The sequence below is a fragment of the Fundulus heteroclitus genome, chromosome 24 (genome assembly GCF_011125445.2).
Source record: "Fundulus heteroclitus isolate FHET01 chromosome 24, MU-UCD_Fhet_4.1, whole genome shotgun sequence".
Lineage (NCBI taxonomy): Eukaryota > Metazoa > Chordata > Actinopteri > Cyprinodontiformes > Fundulidae > Fundulus > Fundulus heteroclitus.
The window spans coordinates 24,239,822-24,258,937 of NC_046384.1; the positions used below are offsets into that span (position 1 = coordinate 24,239,822).

The 19,116-nt window shown below is 39.7% G+C and overlaps 1 protein-coding gene across 3 annotated transcripts in view; it reads right to left on the bottom strand.

Moving 5' to 3' along the window:
• The window catches only part of LOC105931048 (nck-associated protein 5), a 178,808-nt gene that overhangs the window by 136,947 nt on the left and 22,745 nt on the right, over positions 1-19,116 (bottom strand). The window contains exon 1 of one of the 3 annotated variants that reach the window (XM_036128111.1): positions 9,956-10,152. The exons of the other annotated variants lie outside the window; for them this stretch is intronic. Within the exon in view, the coding sequence (XP_035984004.1) occupies positions 9,956-10,021 (66 nt within the window). The 5' untranslated portion in view covers positions 10,022-10,152. Of the gene's footprint in view, positions 1-9,955; positions 10,153-19,116 lie in introns of those variants that run through there. 3 annotated transcript variants of the gene reach the window in all.

The window sequence follows — 19,116 nt, forward strand, 5'->3', positions numbered from 1 at the left end:
ACCGCTTCCAGGTTGTACATAAACCCCAATCCTGGACTCAAGCCACGCAAACAGGGAGAGAAGTGGGTCAGGGGGTGGAAAAAGCTCAATAATGCACTAATTCATGTGGTTAGAATTGAGACTCAAATCCCCCTCCTAAGTGCTTCTGTTCAGCTATGAATATGACAGAGGAGACGGAAAATCCAGTCAGGAAATGCCTCCAAAATAAAAAAAGCCCCTCTCTGCAATATTAAACAAATGGTAAATATAGACTGCTTTGTTGGGCTGTTATCGCATCCCTGCCATTTCCTTCAAATTGATGATAATCCAAAAGAAATGAAGGTAATGAAATAATCATGGGAGCCTTGTTTGTCCTGCATAATTTCCTGCTTGAAAATCCATTGGCTCCTCCAGCTGCTGTAGCCAGATGGATGTTGGGTTGCCGTTCGATAGCCCCTCTGGCTGGCTGCCGCAGGCCCCGCAGCAACAAAGCCCCCTCAGGAGACCACGGGGGCCACACACAAAGGTCCATCGTTGACCGTTGACACGGCAGACTCATTCAGTCCAGTTAACCTGAGGCTTCGGTCCGCCTCATAAAACCCCAAATTGCTGATCAGATGTCGGGCCGCAGCAGAGAGAATCCAGGAAAATCACTGAGTGCCACAAGCATGCTGTCGTAAAGTTGAGTTATGGACTTATGAAAGGCTCACTGATCGTATGAGCTCTTCAAAAAAGACCCAGACTCAATAATATCCACCTCAGAGAATGACAGATGCAAACGGTGCTGATTTTCTCAGGGATTTCTTGTATAACAAAATCTTTTTTAAATAACCTCGCAAAATGATGGGACCCAAAGGGTTTGTTTTTTGTCACACTGAATCAGCAGCGAAGGAAGGTTGTGAGAACATAACGGCTGCTTAGAATACGTCATAATAAAGGTGCAGGTGTCAAAACAACTGATTCATATCTTTTATTTCTGCAACTTGCTCATCTTGGCCTCTGTCTAAAAGTCTCACCTGAAATTTGGCTTTTTGTATAACTGACACATCTGTATAATCCTTTGCCCAAGTTGCGTAAACCATAAAAACAAGGTGTTCCCATTTTTGATACTTTGTCAAACCAAGCTCTATGTTGGTGCCAAGAGGTTGTCGTAGAAGCAGGCAACTCGAATTGTTCTGGTTTTGCGTAATTTTATACAAGCTAGACATTTAACTCCCAATCAAGTGGGAGAATGTAAGAGGTAATGTATTTTGTAACCTTTGTTATACTTTTACTATGTTTATATCAATAAAAACCAGAGGTTGGACCAATTAAATGTTTTGCAAGTCCCAAGAAAGTCGAAAGTCTTTCCACCCAAGTCTCGAGTAAAACCACAAGTAAAGACCTGAAAGTCCCAAGTTGAGTCAAAAGTAAAGCCATGCAAGTCCTGAGTCGAGGCGAAGACCCAAACCTTTCATTGCAAGTCTTAAACAAGTCACTTGACAATATGTCATTCAGTCATGTAGTAATGATTAGTATAGTAATGATTTTTTTAAATTATTTTGAAAAGGTGTTTTTGTTTGCCAGATCTATCAGCATGAAGAACAAAAACTTCCAAAACACTGACAAGAATAAACATAAGAATAAGATCCATGATGATCAGTAAATAAGTACATGAAATTTATCTCCATGTGACGAAACTTAAACCGTGCAAACATGTTTTTCCAAAATTTCATGAGTAATGTCCATCCATTTTATTATCCAAGATCAGGCCGAGATGGAAACCAAGAGATCCCTCGCTTCAAGGCGATCCCAGGCCAGATGGGATATAGTCGCCTAACAAATTCTGGATCTCCCCAAGAGGAAACGTGCCTAAAATACCTCAAAAGAGAGGCGCCCACGTGGCATCCTTATCAGATACCCGAATCACTTGAACTGACTCCCTTTGATGCAAAGAAGCAGGGTCTCTATTCCTTACCCTATCAGTTCTTTCTTCACAGACCGCCTCACTGAAGACGAAACCCTGATCTGACCGAAACAGGGGTTGTGGATTAAAATTATTTATACACCCATATATAAGTGAACTTTCTGGTCACGTTGATTTTAGAAGACATGATAATGGCTAATTATATTTACCAGCTTGGATGCCCTGATTCTGTTTTGATTCAGGCTCAAAGTACCAGGACTGCACATGCGCAACAATCCGAGTCAGAATGATGGAGAGAATGGTAAAGATACAGTACCGCTGAACTCTCCCAACGAAAGGTCAGCAGATCATACGGCCATATATCTGATTGTAGAAAGCTGATTGGTCATCTTTTTTAGGTTTACATTTGATTCAGAACCTGTGACTTTCCAGGCTCCATTAGCTGTTAAGCTAACATTAAGCAAACATTAGTAGCTTTATTAACGTCGACTCGTCATTCTTTGGGTAAACTTAAAGCAAATGACAATTTGTTTCCTCACTCCCATATTTTACAGCTCACAAGTTTCCAATATTGTCTGATCTACTCATGAACTGTGCAAACAGATAAAATTGTATAGAATTTCTGAATGCTGAATCTGAATGCTGAATCTTATTGCAAACTTACAATAAGCCGGTTAAGACTGTAAGAAGCAATAAGTAAACTTTCACCACTAGGTGGGCTGTTGAGCACTGTTTGTAGACCAAAACAAGACGTGAGACAAGCCACGCCTCTCTCTACTTCAACCCCCTTCAGTCCCCTTCTCACCTGTTGCCTTATATGAGCATATTTGCAAGAATAAATACAGAACAAAACAGCATCAGCTTTCAGCGGAACCTGCCTAGTGAAGAAGTAAGTAACTTATAACTTTATAATGCTGTTAGCAAGAGAATATTTCGATCCGCTGAACAGGCCCTCTGCCATTTTGCTCCTACGCCACAGCTCTGCGCATGGCGTTTTATGGGCAGGGAGGGGCTAAGCCCTGAGTGGCAGCCGTTCACATGGATGCAGATGCATGCTCGGTCCACACAGCTTGTAAACAAGAGACTCGAGAACAACATGGAGAAACGGTGTGTGATGCCATACCAGTTCATAAGCAACAACAAATTGTTGCTTATTGCTCTTTTAATAAAGCATTAACTGATTCAAGAAAGCACAACTTTCTAGTATACACAAACGCATCTGAATGCAACTTTGTTTAATATAAACAACATGTGTCTTGCAAATTTCCATACGGAAAAATTGTATTGAAATAACTCAAAATTTTGAGTGTCACCAAATTTACACTCTAGTTTTATTGTATTCCTTCTATTATTGAAAATAAAATAGACAAAGAACCCATTTTCTGTGGGAGACCTGCTTGTTTGACACAATGGAGTGGTTGGGATATATTATATGTTGCATGTTTTGGTTCAATCTTATTTATCTCTTTAAAGAAATGACCTCCAATTATGACTTGAGGGAAGACATAACAATCAGTCCAAGCTTGAAGCACATGTACTGATGTCAGTGTTCCACGTCACTCTACAAACAATAGAGGGACAGAAGGTTTGCTGTAAAAGTTGCTGTGAAAAAAAATCCTCCTCTGGTTGCTCTTTAAACCTGCATGCAAAGAATGCGGTTGCAAGGAAATGATCCTGTTGGAATTAGATCCGGATGACTAACTGTACCGTTAGCGGCAGGTCAGGCGTAATTAAATCTATTTGTTCCAAACAGAATACTTAAACCACAAGGCTCTGTATTTACGCTGAAAGCAAAAGGTAATCCTCCAAGAGGGAGACAAAGCCGGTGCCTGTTCAAGAGATGCAGTGACAATGGCTGGAGGTTATTGTTGAATAGCCAGGATTGTTTTTATAATGTTGCACCATCATACATGAATATTCCCCTCTAATCCTAATAATAACTCAGATTTATACTTCTAACTGTGTCACAATGATAGCTGACAAGACAAAAAAATGAGTCCCTGGATAAAGATCTCTGTCTGCCTGTTAGACAATAAGGGAGTGTTGAAAATTATGTAAATGGCTACAAATTCCCTCTTGCTTAATACCAGCAAAGCAGCGACGAGGCTAGTATCAACTGCAACCACTGCTGACAGAACATATAGGCCACATGGGAGACAATCAGCGCTCTGGACAAACAACAGCTCATTGTAACACGGCGGTCTGAGGCTGGACAGATCTCTTTGCTTTTGTTGCATCCGCGAGACTCCCGGGCCAGGAGACTGCGGAGGAAAGAGCCTCTGAATGGTTTCTGTAAGACGTGTCACATTCGATCAAACCAATATAAAACCTAAAACTCCTTCTGCGGGACAATAGAGCGTTGTTGTCGCGACGCAGAAGTTGCAGACGTGCACAGGAGGCCGTGGGCTTTCCCCTCAGGGCTCCCGTCCATGTGACACATCACACAGCCAGGCAGGTGATCTTTTGTTCGCGGAGGAAGAGGGCGATGAAACATAAGCGCACAACCTCACCGCCGCTCACTTGTTAGGTTCATAGAGAAAGGGAGCAGATGAAAGGTCTAGGACGAACGCAGGAGTGCTGTCAGCTGTATTGTCTGGTTCCGCTGCCGAGGCCTGACAGGCACTTTCATCCTGTGAATAGAAATAAGCACCGGGGAGCAGAGGACGACCAGAACCAGCTGGAGCACCTGGAGTCCAGAAACCACGCAGACGCCACCGCAACAAAGGCACACACGGAGGCTTGTATTTGCTTATACATCAGCTGCCACCCTCAGGTGCAAACATATGAACGCAGACTATTGGTGCAGCAACAAAACAAATAATAATCGTGCTGACTCCTCTTAACCGTAAGAGATCACCGGTGGCAAGTACTGCAGTCAAGATATTTGCGACAACTGACGCCGAGTCCCTTACATCTCTGTGGAGGAATTTTGGTCCACTTTTCGTTGTAGAGTTGTTTTAATTCAGCCTTACAGGAAACCTGTTTAAGTCATCCCGCTGCATTTAAATCAGATTAATTTAATGATTTTAACTAGACTACTCCAAAACTGAATTTTGAGGGGCATTTAGAGGCGCACTTGCCAGTGTGCACTAGATTCCTACTCAACTGCTCTTGAGCTTAAGGTCCCAAACTTATGGTCGGACATTCTTCTTCAGAATTTTGTCCCAGAAAGCAGAATTCATAGTTTCATATATTACAGGAAGTTGTTCAGGCACTAAAGAAACAAAGCTACCGTCACACTTACTACCACTACCTTTGTTGCCTTACTGCAAACAATGTTTTCCCGTAAGTCTTGAAGTAACTTTGGTGCACCGGCTACTCCGGTGAAGGTTCACTATATTTCCATAGTTTCTACATCTTAGGACAATGATTCATTGAATGGTTTGTTGGAGACCCAAAGCCTTAGAGATGACTATCTAACTCTTCCCAGACCCATAGATGATAAAGATTTTGCTAATGATCTGTTCTTGAATTTCTACCCTACTTCATGTAGTCAGACGGGTTCTAGTTCAGCAATTACAGGATTCTACACTTACGGCAGAATCATGTTTTTCTCTGTCATAAAATCAAAATGTTGTTAAAACAACATTTTCATCATGACTCGGATTATCTTCATCTGATTTGAACATTTGTTTAATGAAACATTTAAACATGGAACAAAAAAAAACAAAAAAAAAAAAAAACAAGGCGGTACCCACCCCCCCCCCCCCCCCCCCCCCCCCCCATCCACACACCCCACAAAAGACAGAAATCTGAATTTTACACATAAACAGCAGTACCATTAACAATGATGACCTGAATATTTTTGGAAGCTGGTTAGTGTGTCTGTTGTGGTGGTGGGAGGATAATCTATGCAAAGCTCCGGAGCCGAATGCGAGGTGTTGAAAGCCAATAAGGCCGTATCAAAACGAGGGCAGAGTTAATTAATCATCTCGGCTTCCTTTTCATGGCCCTCCCGCGGCTGTCCCGGGGGCTTGTGCGAGTGATAGTGTGTATCTGTGTGCACAGTGTGTGTTTGAAGGAGCAGGAGGGTGGTGCAGGTTGCAGCTCGGAGGGGCATTAGCATATTGTAATGTGAGCCAGTAGACCGCTGAGCTCCTGTATGTCTGCTGCAAACCTCTTTGGGACAAACAGGAAATAACTGACACCTGCCCTATTCAGTGACTGGAAAATGATGAAAAGTGACAGTTAAAAGAAAGAAACTCAATTAGCTTCATTACATTTCCATAGCTGTAATTGTAGCTCATTAGAAACGTGTATGCTCCCTGTCAAACGGGCCGTCTTCTTTAATTTTCCAACATTAAATTATTAAATGTGGTAAATGAATTACAGTTTTGGTCAAATAAAAAATGTGAGAAAAAAGTTTCACATTTTCCTCCCAATAATAGATAAATTTATTGGGAATAATTTTGCCAACAAAATTGGTGTTTAGCCCTATTAGATCAAATTGAATGACAATCTTGAACCTCGCACTTTGTGGCCAAAAACTATGGTTTCTGTCTTATCTGCGTTAAGCTGGAGTAAACTCTGATCCATCTTCTCACTGATATTATGGACACACTGACTCAGTAAGTGTAGTGGAGTAGGGTCGTGCAATGGCACCGATATATAAAGTTGTCTGTCATCAACATGTTTATGATAGGAGATGCTGTAAGCTGAGATAGCAGAGTTAAATAGATGTTAAATGAAACTGGCCTGAGAACTGACCATTGAGGAACCCAAATGTTATATTTGTATGCCCCAATTTATAATTACTAGAGGTGCACTGATCAATCAGCCATGGTTTCCTTAATTCTTGGAGATCGGTGATCGGCTGATACTTGTGAAACTGATCTTATCCACTGATCTTATCTACCTCCACAATGGTCTGAAAATCACCCACTGTCAATGCTCTAAATTTTAATTTATTTTTGAGAGCAGTTATTTGAGTGGTTCTCCTTGTTTCATAGGTACTGATTAATGTTTTTGAAGATAAGTTTGAAATATTGAAGGTGTCTTGTGATCTTATAACAACTCACAGTGTCAGTTATAAAGAAAAAATCTGTCAAAATCGGAATCAATATGTTTTTTTTTTAAGATTGGTAATTGGTGATCGGACAGAAACAAGCAATTGGTGCACCCCTAATAATTGCCAAATGAGGCAAAGTATTCTAAATGAATTCTGAACCTGTTAGCACAGTACCAGACACCCCCCCCTACCCCTATTTATAGCCTAAAAATCAGTATGTTAACATTCTAAATATTCTCCTAAAATGTAAATAAAAACTGAGTTTTTTTTTTTCATTCATGATAACGGTCCTATTTTCTATTTGGATGTGCTTGTGCACTCAAAAAAAATGTAAACCTAAATTTGCCATGAATATGACCAATTTTGAGATTACCATAGTTGAAAAGAGGAGAGGGAAAAATCAGTCTAGTCAGCTCTATAACCTGGTGGAGACTTCTGTAGCTATCTACATGTAGTTGAAAAGATAGAAGTGAAAGGTTTTATTATTCAAAACAGAAAAGATGTCTATGTGAAAGCTTTTTTGATCTCTAAATGGGGTTAGAAAGTGAAGGGCTCATTCACACCACAGAAGGGACATCTAGATGAAGACACCTGTTAATGTTTAGACGTGGTTGAAGTTAAACTTAAAAACTTGTCACAATCACAAGAAGTGTAGAAAAGACAACTAAAAGAAAAATCTACTGGTGTCTAAATAGAGTTGAAAACAGAAAAAAAACATGTTCATTACTGTACAGTGTAGAAGACATTTATTGATGCATAAATACGGTATAGAAAGTGAAATGCACTTTTGTTTGCAAAGTGGAAAATACATCTACATGAAGACCCATATAGACGGCAAAACCTTGTTTGAAAAATACAAAGCTGTCCTGTTGACAATGTAGAAAAGTCATCCACATAGAGATGCCTACTATTGCCAAGATGTGCTTGAACATGATCGTTTGGATTTAATATGGACTAAATATATTTATTTTTGGTTGATTTTGGCTTATTCTAGAGGCCTTTGGGCTGAACAAAGTCCCAATTGTTTCATTGTATATTTCTGGAGTACATATGGTCAAGAAATCCATACAAGATGGATTGCTTGACCTGAAACACCCTTTAAACCCTTTCAACACATTTCTGTGAAAGTTTTTTTTTCAACCATAATTGTAATTATGGATAGAAAAAATATAGTACAGAAATAGTACTAAGGCTTTAAACGTTGTCTTCTAAATAATGCTTTTGTTTAACTGTCGTAGTAGTAACGTTTACATACCAGGACTTATAAGTAACTCTTAAATTATTATTTTTTATGAGGTTACATACCCTAAACAGTCAGATAATCTAAATATTTCTGAAACGAAAGCCAGCCTGATGCATAGTTTTAAAAATGGTTGAGAGAATACCAGATAGATTAGGAATTGCTTCTCCAAGAATAACAGAAAATATTATTATTTTAAGGTTATTTATAGAAATTCACATTAATTTTCTTTATATAAATGTTTGCATATATTTTTTTGCCTGCACTTATTCATGATCACTAATCAGAAGTCAATAGGGTTTGGCCTCATAAAGTTAAGATATTCTTGGACCTTCAGCACCACTTAATGGTGTAATGATTAAATCAGGGAACCTGATATTTGAGCCAAAATAACAGAGTAGGTTGTAAAAAGTCGATTGAAATGAATGGAGTAAATGATAGGCAGGGGATGGCAACAGGAGATGGTTGATGACAAGAGGTAATGGCTCAGATAGACTGACCAGGTGACGGTAGTAAACGGCCATAAAGGAACAGTCCAGACTAGGGTTAGTCAAAAGTCGAAAAAATACAAACAAACAAGCCTTATATATGACAAATAGAAGATTAAGATGGATCATTTTTCTACATTTGAGTCTGTGTGAATGAGAGAAAGTCCACATTAAGATCCATAATAGGATGATAACACCTAAAACCAAATACTTAACAATAAATGTGTGCTTAGGCCTTTATTACAGCCAATCAAAGGTTTGAATGCAGGTTTAATGTGGACAATGGCGCAAAGCAGGCATTTAAGCCACGGGGGATCACAGCTGACAACGACAGACAAAGATCATAAACCGCAGAAGTCTTTCAGGGTGGAGAGTGGGAAAAAAAAGTTGTGCTGGTTTGGACGGAGACATCTGCACTTAGGGATGAGCGAGAGGGTGAAACAGGATGGAAAAATGCAACCATGCATGTTGTGTTTCTCACCCCTCCTTCTCCTCCACGAGCCATTAGTCACTATCCAGCTCCTGTTAATGTAATTACATAAAGGATGTACGGTGTTTTAGAGCCCAGGACAGACATTTGTCACCGTGATTGCATCCACGTGGTGGCAACAGCAAAAAAAACCACCGAAGACTGCTGACCTAAGTCAAAACAATCTTAGCAACATTCAAACTTCCTGTTTAAAGGGAAAAGTTAAACCATGAATCTGGAACATAGCAGCTGAAAAAGCGCAATCAGCCATAGTGGTTTTATTTTTGGATCTGCCTGTTGCCACGCATGGCAGCCTTGGAATAAACCATTGCATGTTGCGGAGTGTCTCGTCCACACTGGGGGTGGGGGGGGTGGGGGTGCTATACAGATGGTAGGCAGGACCGCTGATCCGGACTGGGACTGCATCGGACACATGAAGCGAGCTCGGTTCTCATGTCTAATCAGAGGTAGCCACAGCTTGTCGGACGGTGACCTACATATGGAAGGTGGTGGGATCTCAACACCGGAGGTGCACAGTCACAGAAAGGCAAGAGACCTAAGCACAATTACAGCAGACCTCTGTGCAGGCAGTAGAATCCAGTAATCCTGCAGCAGGTTTAAAACAATGTTGCCAATTAATCATTCAGGTTCCTTTAGAGTTCTGATATATCAGAAAACAGAACATACAAACTTCCGTTGCTTACTTATGGATTACAACACTTGCCACCTCTGATGTCCGTAGTACATCATCGCCCCAGTGAGATCCCTTCTCACCTCCTCAGATGCACTCTCCCAGACATGTTCTTGACATAAGGAGTGCTGGGGATGGATGGAAGGATCTCAAAAGGTATGAACCAGCACTCACCGCCAGGATCTCCAGCAGGGGAAGGTTTCGGAGCCTACCGACACCACGGTCCGCCAACTGGCTCATCCTCTGTCCTCCGTTAGATTCCCCCCACCGTATCTGCTCGCCCTCCTCTCCTTCCGCTCCGTTCCCCACTTCTGTCCCGGCTGCCTCGCTGAGCCTCAGCTGCTGCCTGCCACTGGGTGCATGCGCGTGTGTTTGCGTTCATCAGCGTTACACTAGTGTGTTGGATAGATGATGCAGCAGTGCAGCCTTGGCAGCAAAAGTGCCTCACACGAATTTGCGTCTCTCCTCACCGAGGGCCACATCAGCTCTTGTTAATATTTAACCGCCAAGTCAAGTCGGATTAATTCACCTGGGCCAAACAGTGGGATGCCGTGTCTGTGTGCAGGAGACTTTAGGTGTTTGTGTACAGTGGGGCGGTTGTGCACATATTTTAGGCCATAAAACGTTAACATAAATGAGAAGAAGAGTTTGTTGATGGTTTCTCTTTCGTCTTTCGTCCATCTGTCAAGAAGAAAATCAAAGGCTGTGATAAGATTTGCCTGAGAGACTGTGTAACTAAACGTTCGCATCTTGTTTTATTTTAATGAATGCATGGGGAAAAATAGAGGGAAAAAGTAATTTCACTCTGCATTTTCTGCCCTGATGCATAAACATCCAGCTGCTTGTGAATTTCTCCAATGTGAGATCAATAAAGCCTATCTTATCTATTACCTTCCTCTGCCTTCCTTATCTGGATCATCACAATCATTCCTCTCCTGGGCAACAATTTCCAGCTCCTCCAGAAGAGTCCAACACGGAGTTCCAAGGAAGGAATTCATGCATGCCCCTACTACACCTGCTCTACGGCCTGCCAACACCAAGAGCTAATCAGCTATTCAGAAAAAGCTCTTTAAATCATCTAAGATTTAGATTTGCTAAAGCAGCCGTGTAGCGTGCGACCATCATGCTACCACCACCATGTTTAACTGTTGGTATTGTGCTCTTCTTCTGAAACCCTGTGTTGATTTCATGTCAGCTGTAACAAGACACACACCTTCAAAAAATATTTTATCTCAACAATCCACAGAATGCTTTACCAAAAGTCTTGGGGAAATGTGAGACGGTCCTTTGCGTTCTTTTCGGTCAGCAGTTGTTGGTCCCTTTTTAACTTCTGATTGCTGAATCATACATAGTGAACTTAATTGAGGCAAGTCAGGGTTTTATACTTTATTCTGGGTTCTTTTGCGACCTCCTGGGTGAGTCGTTGTTTTTTTTTTTTTTTTGAAAGTAGGCTGACAGGAAGGGGGGTAGAAGAGGGGGACAGACATTCGGCAAAGGACCGCGGGTCGGATTCAAACCCGGGTCGACCGCGTCGAGGACTAAGGCCTCTGTATATGGGTCGCACTACCCGCTGCGCCAAATGCGTGCCCAAGAGATGGATTTGTAACTCTTGATGTAATTCACTAGATCACAGCACGATGGGTTGCTGTTTGAGATTATATTGTCTATTTCATGTTGTCAGGTGAGTTCTATTTGGGTAATGTCTTGATTCTATTGGTCTAGTAGTAATCAGCCCTGGATGTAGCTAGTGAAACTGAACTCATCTTTTCAAAAATGTGGTTAATTGTATTTAATCACAGTTAATTCAGAATCTAGCAAAAAAAAAAAAAAGATACAGTGGGATTTAGATTGTGTCCCCCCCCCAATGAGTTATCATTAGCAAACAGATATTTGTATTTACACTGATTATTTTTTGTCTGATATTAATTATTTTTGTATTATAGTTTGACATTTGACATGATGTCCCAAACTGTAAACCTAAACTTCTGCTTGCCACGTTTTCAAAAGTGTCAAAACAGTTCCTGAATTCAACTTTGGTTCCAGCTTCCTCACTGACACCCCATGAATTAAATCTGAATGTCAGATTGCTGGTTTTCTTTCTCTCACAGAGGTCTGTCCAGGGCAACACAATGGATAATGACAGTTTTCTCATTCAGAGTGGAAAATGTGGAAGCTGTTATGGAAATTGTGCCATGTTTCTCCCACAACTATCCTCTAATCATGGCTTATTTTTGTCTGCTAGATTGGTGAAGTTCCTGTTCTCACTGCACAGAAACTTCTCTGAAGCTGTTTCCCAAAGTTCAGTCCTGCAGACTTATAATTACTCCGACAACGTTGAGACAGACAGGGTTTTGGCACCTCACTGGCCAAGTACTTGACCTCTGAAGGATGCCACGCATTCAGCCTCTCTACACAGCCTCATATCAATGGAAATGGCCCAAATGCACCAGGGAAATTCTGGGTTTGGGTCTGCTGTACTTTTGGTGAACCACTACCTGCTTAGTCAGGATCAACATCTCGATGCAACCTGTAGGGTTTTCCTTAGACATGCTTTATCATGGCATTATATGACCAACTAAATTGCACTATATCCTAATATAATTTGGACAAAATTGGCTCATTATTTGATCTACATCTGATTACTGACTATGTGCTGGAATAAGTTGGATTGATCGGAACTGAATTTGGATTAATTTTATCTGATTGAATATGATTTGTATGTAGAGCCAAAGCTGTCACAATAAAAACATAATTCATGGATTTTTTTTTTAAAGGTACCAATTAAAGTACATGAATAAAATAAAAAACACCTCAATATTTAAATGTTCTGAGAATATTTTAGATGTATTAAAATGATATATATGATATACACTTATTTCAATATTTTGTGTTTATTTCATGTTTCCTGTGAAACATGGAAACCCAATAAGTGTGCTATATATGTAATATATAGAAAGATTATTTAAAAAATATTTTGCAGAGAAGCTTTGCTGCAGCAAAGAAATATTCAATAAATATATATTTTTTTCAATATAAAGCAGAATCTAATTCTTAAGTTTTTCAAAATAGAAAAGGCACTGAGAGAAATGTTGCATATAAGTTAGATAAAATTATTTCAATGGACAGTATTTTCTTGTGTCCAAGGTGAATGTGGTCAAGAATGGGCAGATAGATTACTACCTTTAACTATGCAAAACCAGAGGATTTGAAGAAATTGTACTTTCATAAATTGCGTGATAGGATTTTGGGGACAGAAGAGGACTGCCATGGTGTCCACCAGCCAAATGCTGAATAAACTGCACACGTTTAACACATTCCTTGTTTTAACCAGTCACAGCTTTTTTATTCTACATTCCCAGCTTTCCCGATTGTTAAACATGTTGTTAAGGATCTTACAAACACAACCTTCCAAATGTCGAATGACTGTTTTCCACTTGTGAATCACAATTGCCCCAACCTTCTGGAACACCATAAAATAACTTTAAATCCAACATCTATCCGACCTACAAAAGTTGGGTCTTTTTTTCCAAACCGACTTTTCAGTTGACAATTCTCAAACTAATTTATGGGAGCTGATGGACAGGCGCTGTTCTTGCTCAAACCGAGATTACACACTCATCCTTCAACAAGCACCTGGCCCTGCCTCGGCAAGGAATTTATGAGCTCATTTGGTGCTTCTTCACACCACGGATCAGCTGTTTGAAGAACACCGAAGGGAAACTGGCATAAAAACCATTGCCCCTCCCGAGCGCATTCCTGTCAATGACTAATTGTTTAGAGTCCAAGCTTCCATTGTGTGATAAAAAACATTCTTGAAATGTTGTGCAAGCAAATGTTTCCACTAATGCTTTAACGATGAGCAACTGGACTGCAGCCTCTGATTTAATGAGTATTCAGCCAGTATAAATCATTACACAATGGCAGTCAAGCAATTTAGGTACAATTTATGGAACTATGTCTATATAATGCGAGTTTATATATTATTAATGCATCTTTTGACAATTCAAGGATGCTTCATTTGTCAGGAAAGAGGGATAATGTTTCTAATATCCTTATAATGATTTTGCATGGGGATGGCCTGAAAATCTGATCTGGTCCAGAATGACTGACTGTTAGGGTAAATCATTTGTAGCAAATGAGACTGGCCGTTTGTCAAGGCTTCAACAAGATTAATGGAAAAATAACATGGATGTAATAATATAAATTAAGGGCAATAACTGTGGCTTGGAAGAGTCGAGAGTGGAATAATTTACATCATCTGTGTCTGGTCAGAAATGGTTGGTAAATTACAAGGCAGACAGATTCCATAGAAATGCTGTCATGTAAAAAATAGAAATGATTGAGTTTTAATGTAAACTCTTTTGGTTCTATGCAATAACTGTTGAAAAATAGAAGAATGTCCAGGTGCAAGTAAGCATCATAGCTCTGAGCACCTGTTAGGAACTCAACTGACAGGACTGTCAGGAACAGGTGAGGCAGTTACTTTGGAAGGCGTCAGAAATGTTTTGTCACCTTGTCCTTAGGCATCCACATGACGGAGACAACCTCAATTTAAGACTCGCATGCAAGCCCAAAATATTTCTTGTCAACTTTTGTGAAAGCACAAGCATAGACTCGTCCATCAGTACAAAAGGAACCAAGCAAGAACAGCCTTGAGCTCTTATTTGGAACATAAATCAGTCGGTAAAGTGGTTCAGCATGTATTTGCTCAGTGGTTGGAGCTTATATGGAAATATGTTAATATTTCATGTAGACTGGACAGGAAGTGATTCCAGGGTTAATAAAATGTACTGTAATTGCCATAATTATTCATTTTCAGTATATTTAACTTCTGTCTTTAGTTTTGGGAAGCATGTAAGGATATATAATATTGATCAATAAATTATAACAAAAGGAAATAAATAGTTGAAACATAAATTAAAATAGTGTGAATTGTGATATATATATATATATATATATATATATAGATAGATAGATATATAGATATATAGATAGATATATATATAGATAGATAGATAGATAGATAGATTTTTTTTCACAAACATAAAATTCAAAATAGTTTTTACAATTATTTAATTTGTTTACTTTTATATTATACCAAGATAAATTGAGAGCCAATAAAATTAATGACACTAAATTTCAAACAAAACAATAAAAGCTATTTAAAAAATTATGAAAGTGATGCAAATCAAGCAAATGTGAAATGATCTCAAATAAAAAAATAATGGAAAATAAAATGGAAAGGAATTAAATTAAAATAAAAATTCAACCGCACAATTCAGACACTCCTACAAATCAGTCATGGTACCCAAAAGGAGCCAGACAAATGTCCTAATGAGCTGCTGTTTTAAAAAGCTGTTTTCATATGAAAACTGGAGATTTAAAGCTTTTGTTTTAAAAAACAGACCATCAAAGAACACTCTGTGATCCCATGAGGGTATGGCTCTGTGTCCGATGAGAAGGATATGATCAATGGACAGCCTGTGTGCAGGAGACTCAGTGGGGTATGCCTACTTGCCCACACTCCCAAACCACCCACTGTCTCACTGACAATTTTCTGCAGGAGTGCAAAAGCGTAGCTGCCCCAGCTGCAAGGTGAGGAGATGGGCTTCTCTTTGCTGACAGATGCTGCCCCCACCCCTCCTCAGCTTCGGGGTGATAATCTGCACATCCAATCCTGTTAGCTGCCCACTGCCAGTTACATCTTCTTCAAACTTAACCCTGCTGTGTCATCATTGGACCCAAAATTAATGCCTCATCTGCATATACTAACCAAACTCCCCTGGAGATGGAGCTTCAGTGCCAGGTGGACGGGGTTAACTCCCCAGGATAAGTCCGGTTTTTGTGCTTGGTTACTGTCTCTTGTTTCTTTTCTGAGCCAGGCAAAGAGTGAAATAAAGGATCTATCACTGAGGACTGGAAAATGATGTTCAAGACAACTGCTGAGAAATACCTGCAGGTTGTTAAATTGTTTTTCTCACATGTGGTTTCTGTTGAAGTCTGAGTAAACAACTGGTTCCAATATGTTGAGTATATTAGATGATTGAAGACAGATCATGTCTGAAGTCTTGGGCAGATTCCGAGTAACACTAGTTTATGAGTCAATTCAGTTCACTCATAACAGTTAACAAAAAAGAATATTGGTTGTTTCTTGCATGGAACTTGTCAGCAAATGACTTGGTGACAGTACAATTAGAAATACGGAATATTGGGATTGAGGGTTTGCTGCCAGTTGTTCAAGTGCATTGTACAAAATGGTTGAAGTATTAAGGAAGGTGAAGTACCCTAAAATTCATCAGCTATTGCTCATTCAGGAGCTAGATAGTACAAGTGCGTGCACAGTTGTTTATTCTAAGAAGAGATTCATGCAAGACAGACATCTAAACTGGGTTTGGACTTCTACAATGCCCCTATAAAAACCACAACCTCAACCATATTGGAAATAGGATTACAACTCTGCCAATTTAAATTAACTCTACCAATTCTGCCAAGAAAAGCGGCAATAATCCTGCCAGAATTAAGCCAGTAGCTTGTTGGTGACAACAGAAAGATAGTGGTAAAGGTGCATCTAGAAAAGGCACATTGGACCAAATTCGGGAACAATCAACTGATGGTCAAATTCTTGGGTCCACAAAAATAGTTAGTAGTTAATTAATCTGTCATGTATTGAGTTATTTTCCACAAATAGCCTTCCTATCATGTGGATTTGCTTTAAAGATTAAATGGCTACAAATAGAAACTACAGCCATAAGAATGGGAAGTGCACACTTTCTTCAGGACAAGGGTGAACACCTGATCTAATTATGGTTTTTAGTTTGGTATGAAGCACAAAAGTGCCACAATCAAAGCTTTATTCTCTTATCAGGGCCTCTCCGATCTGCCAGGACAACAACAAATTTCCTTCTCAGCTATGTGACTCTCTTGTCTCAAGTGTTTGATCCTGTGAGGAGATAACGCCTGCTGCTAGAGGGCCTTTAAACAGACTTCAGGTTTGATAAATAACCGTAGTGTTCCTTGTCAGGAGGAACACTTGGAGCGGAAGCTGCAGGGTAAGTTTGGTGCAAAACTATCCATGTGACTCCAACCTGGTATCAACTTTGATCTTGCTAATGATTGGTAGGGGAGGAGCGTCCATAATTGGCCCTTCATCTCAAAGGACAAAAGAGCGGCATCATCGAACGAAGGAAAATGGATGTCCAATTATATAAGCTGGAAGAAGGCCCATAGAGAGAGTGGACACGCTACAAAGCAAAATCTGTTAGTCTGGAATGAACCCAAAAGATTCCTCTTTTATGTTCCCAATGGTTGCTGTTGGCTTTGATTGAGCAATAAACCTTAAATCACTGAGGATTAACAATGAGTGTAACCTCAAACTAATCTTACGCACAGCCTGTATCAAATGACAGATGTTTCTGTGTACCCCAATATATCATAATGCATAACTTAAATAAGAAAAAAAACTTGGTGACGGAAAATAATAGCTAGGGTTTTGAAGGTTGCGAAGATTGCATTTTTGGGTTGGCCTTGCACTAATGTTATTCTATGAAGTAATAAATTAATTAGTTATTAATTCATTTATTAAAAACTAATTAACTAAATCTGTAATTTGAGAGGACAAACAATAGCCCCAAATTTGCACACGTATGCAGAAACGCAGTTTCTTTAATCAGTTAAAGACGAGTCACTTTATAGCCTAAATATGCGATTTCTGCATAATTTAAATGAACTAGGTGATCTGGACTAGATATGAAATTAGTCAATTTTGTCATGAATTTGATTGCTTACCAAAAATGTAGAGCATCAAAACGTTGAATGACTTGCTGCTGTCAGTGAGATGGTGACATTAAAAATTATTTACATACAGTCAGTTTATGTCCAAGAAGTATAGGAGGCCAAACCAAACAGAACAAGCTTTTATTACTTCCAAGGTGATAAATTGTTTTGGTTTTACTCAGTCAATGGATATATGTTAATGGCCCCCTTAAGGATTTGGCTCAGGCTAGATGGATAGTAACTTGGGCCTCTTTTAAAGGAGTCGCTAGTTTAGAACCCATATTGGCAAAACCAGTTGGACACCCTCTTTAAGTCTTAGATGGGCCTCAAACGGGTCTTACGAAAATCTATTGCAACATACCTAGAATAAATATATTCCTTCTACTTGTGCCCGAGTTGTCCTACATCCAACCACAACAGGCAATTAACATGGACCATCATGTAACCCCCAGGCAGTTTCATTGCAGCCATTTTTTCTGCCCTTTTCCTAACAATGGTATCTAACAACTGTTGTTGCCACCAATCATGAGTTGCACAACACTACAGTAGGTGTACATGTTTAAAATATCTCCCTCCTGATTGGTCAAGGCCCATTGTCATAGCAAAAACAATAGTGTCACGATAGCAATGCCAGGTGTCATTCCAACATGTTGCATAGGAGGTCTGTTTACGTCGTAATGTATACTTTATTAGGGAAATAGATAAACAACACATGGTTCTAAACGTACGTACGTACTCGGCTCACTTTAACTCGTCTCTAGCAAGTTGCAGAGGTAAGCGAGTTGTTTTCTATTATAATTGAATGGGTGGAGTGGTCATAGCAAGCCGGCCCAAAAGATTATGTGACAGGATATGTATGCCAAAAACTCATTGCCCTGCTCCTGTCCTTGTATTTTCCCATCATCCATCAAACACAAAACTGTCTGAACCTTGTTGTTGGACTGCAGTGTTGATGTCAGTGTTGAAATGAAAATGAATCCAACACTGGGTGGAAATAAATCTTGTGACATTGCAGAAGCTTATCAAAACAATGCCACAGCGAATGTGTGTCGTAATCAAAGGTAAAGGTGGTCCAACCTTCTTGTGACCTTTTTTTTGGTTGTGCCGTGTATTATTGAGTGATTTTCTTTGAGTTTAGCTGATTTGGAGGGGTTTCCAGCTAAATAGAAAGGGAAAAATGTTGGCATTGTGACAGGCTGCTAACAAATCACTTAAAGATCCAGTTTACAGTTTGATCTTTGCTGAGTAGTTTGAAATATTCATCCACTGAGTTTAAGAGCCTTTCATGCCTGAATGATTAATTACAAACAAAACTAGGCTGGAAATGAATAATAAAGCAGTCAAAGTCCAAAGATAACCCTCAAGAGAGACTGGAAAACTCTTGCTCAAGACGCCTTGTCAAAGCATGCAAGCAAACTATAAAAGACTTGTGCTCAGTATTTTCTCTCAGACAACCCTTTTGCACTTTTCAGGCCAATGTTAACTTCCTGTGAAAGTTAATTACTAAACTAACTTTAACCTAATAAACAGATGACCTAGAATTACTACAGTCTGCTGGAATG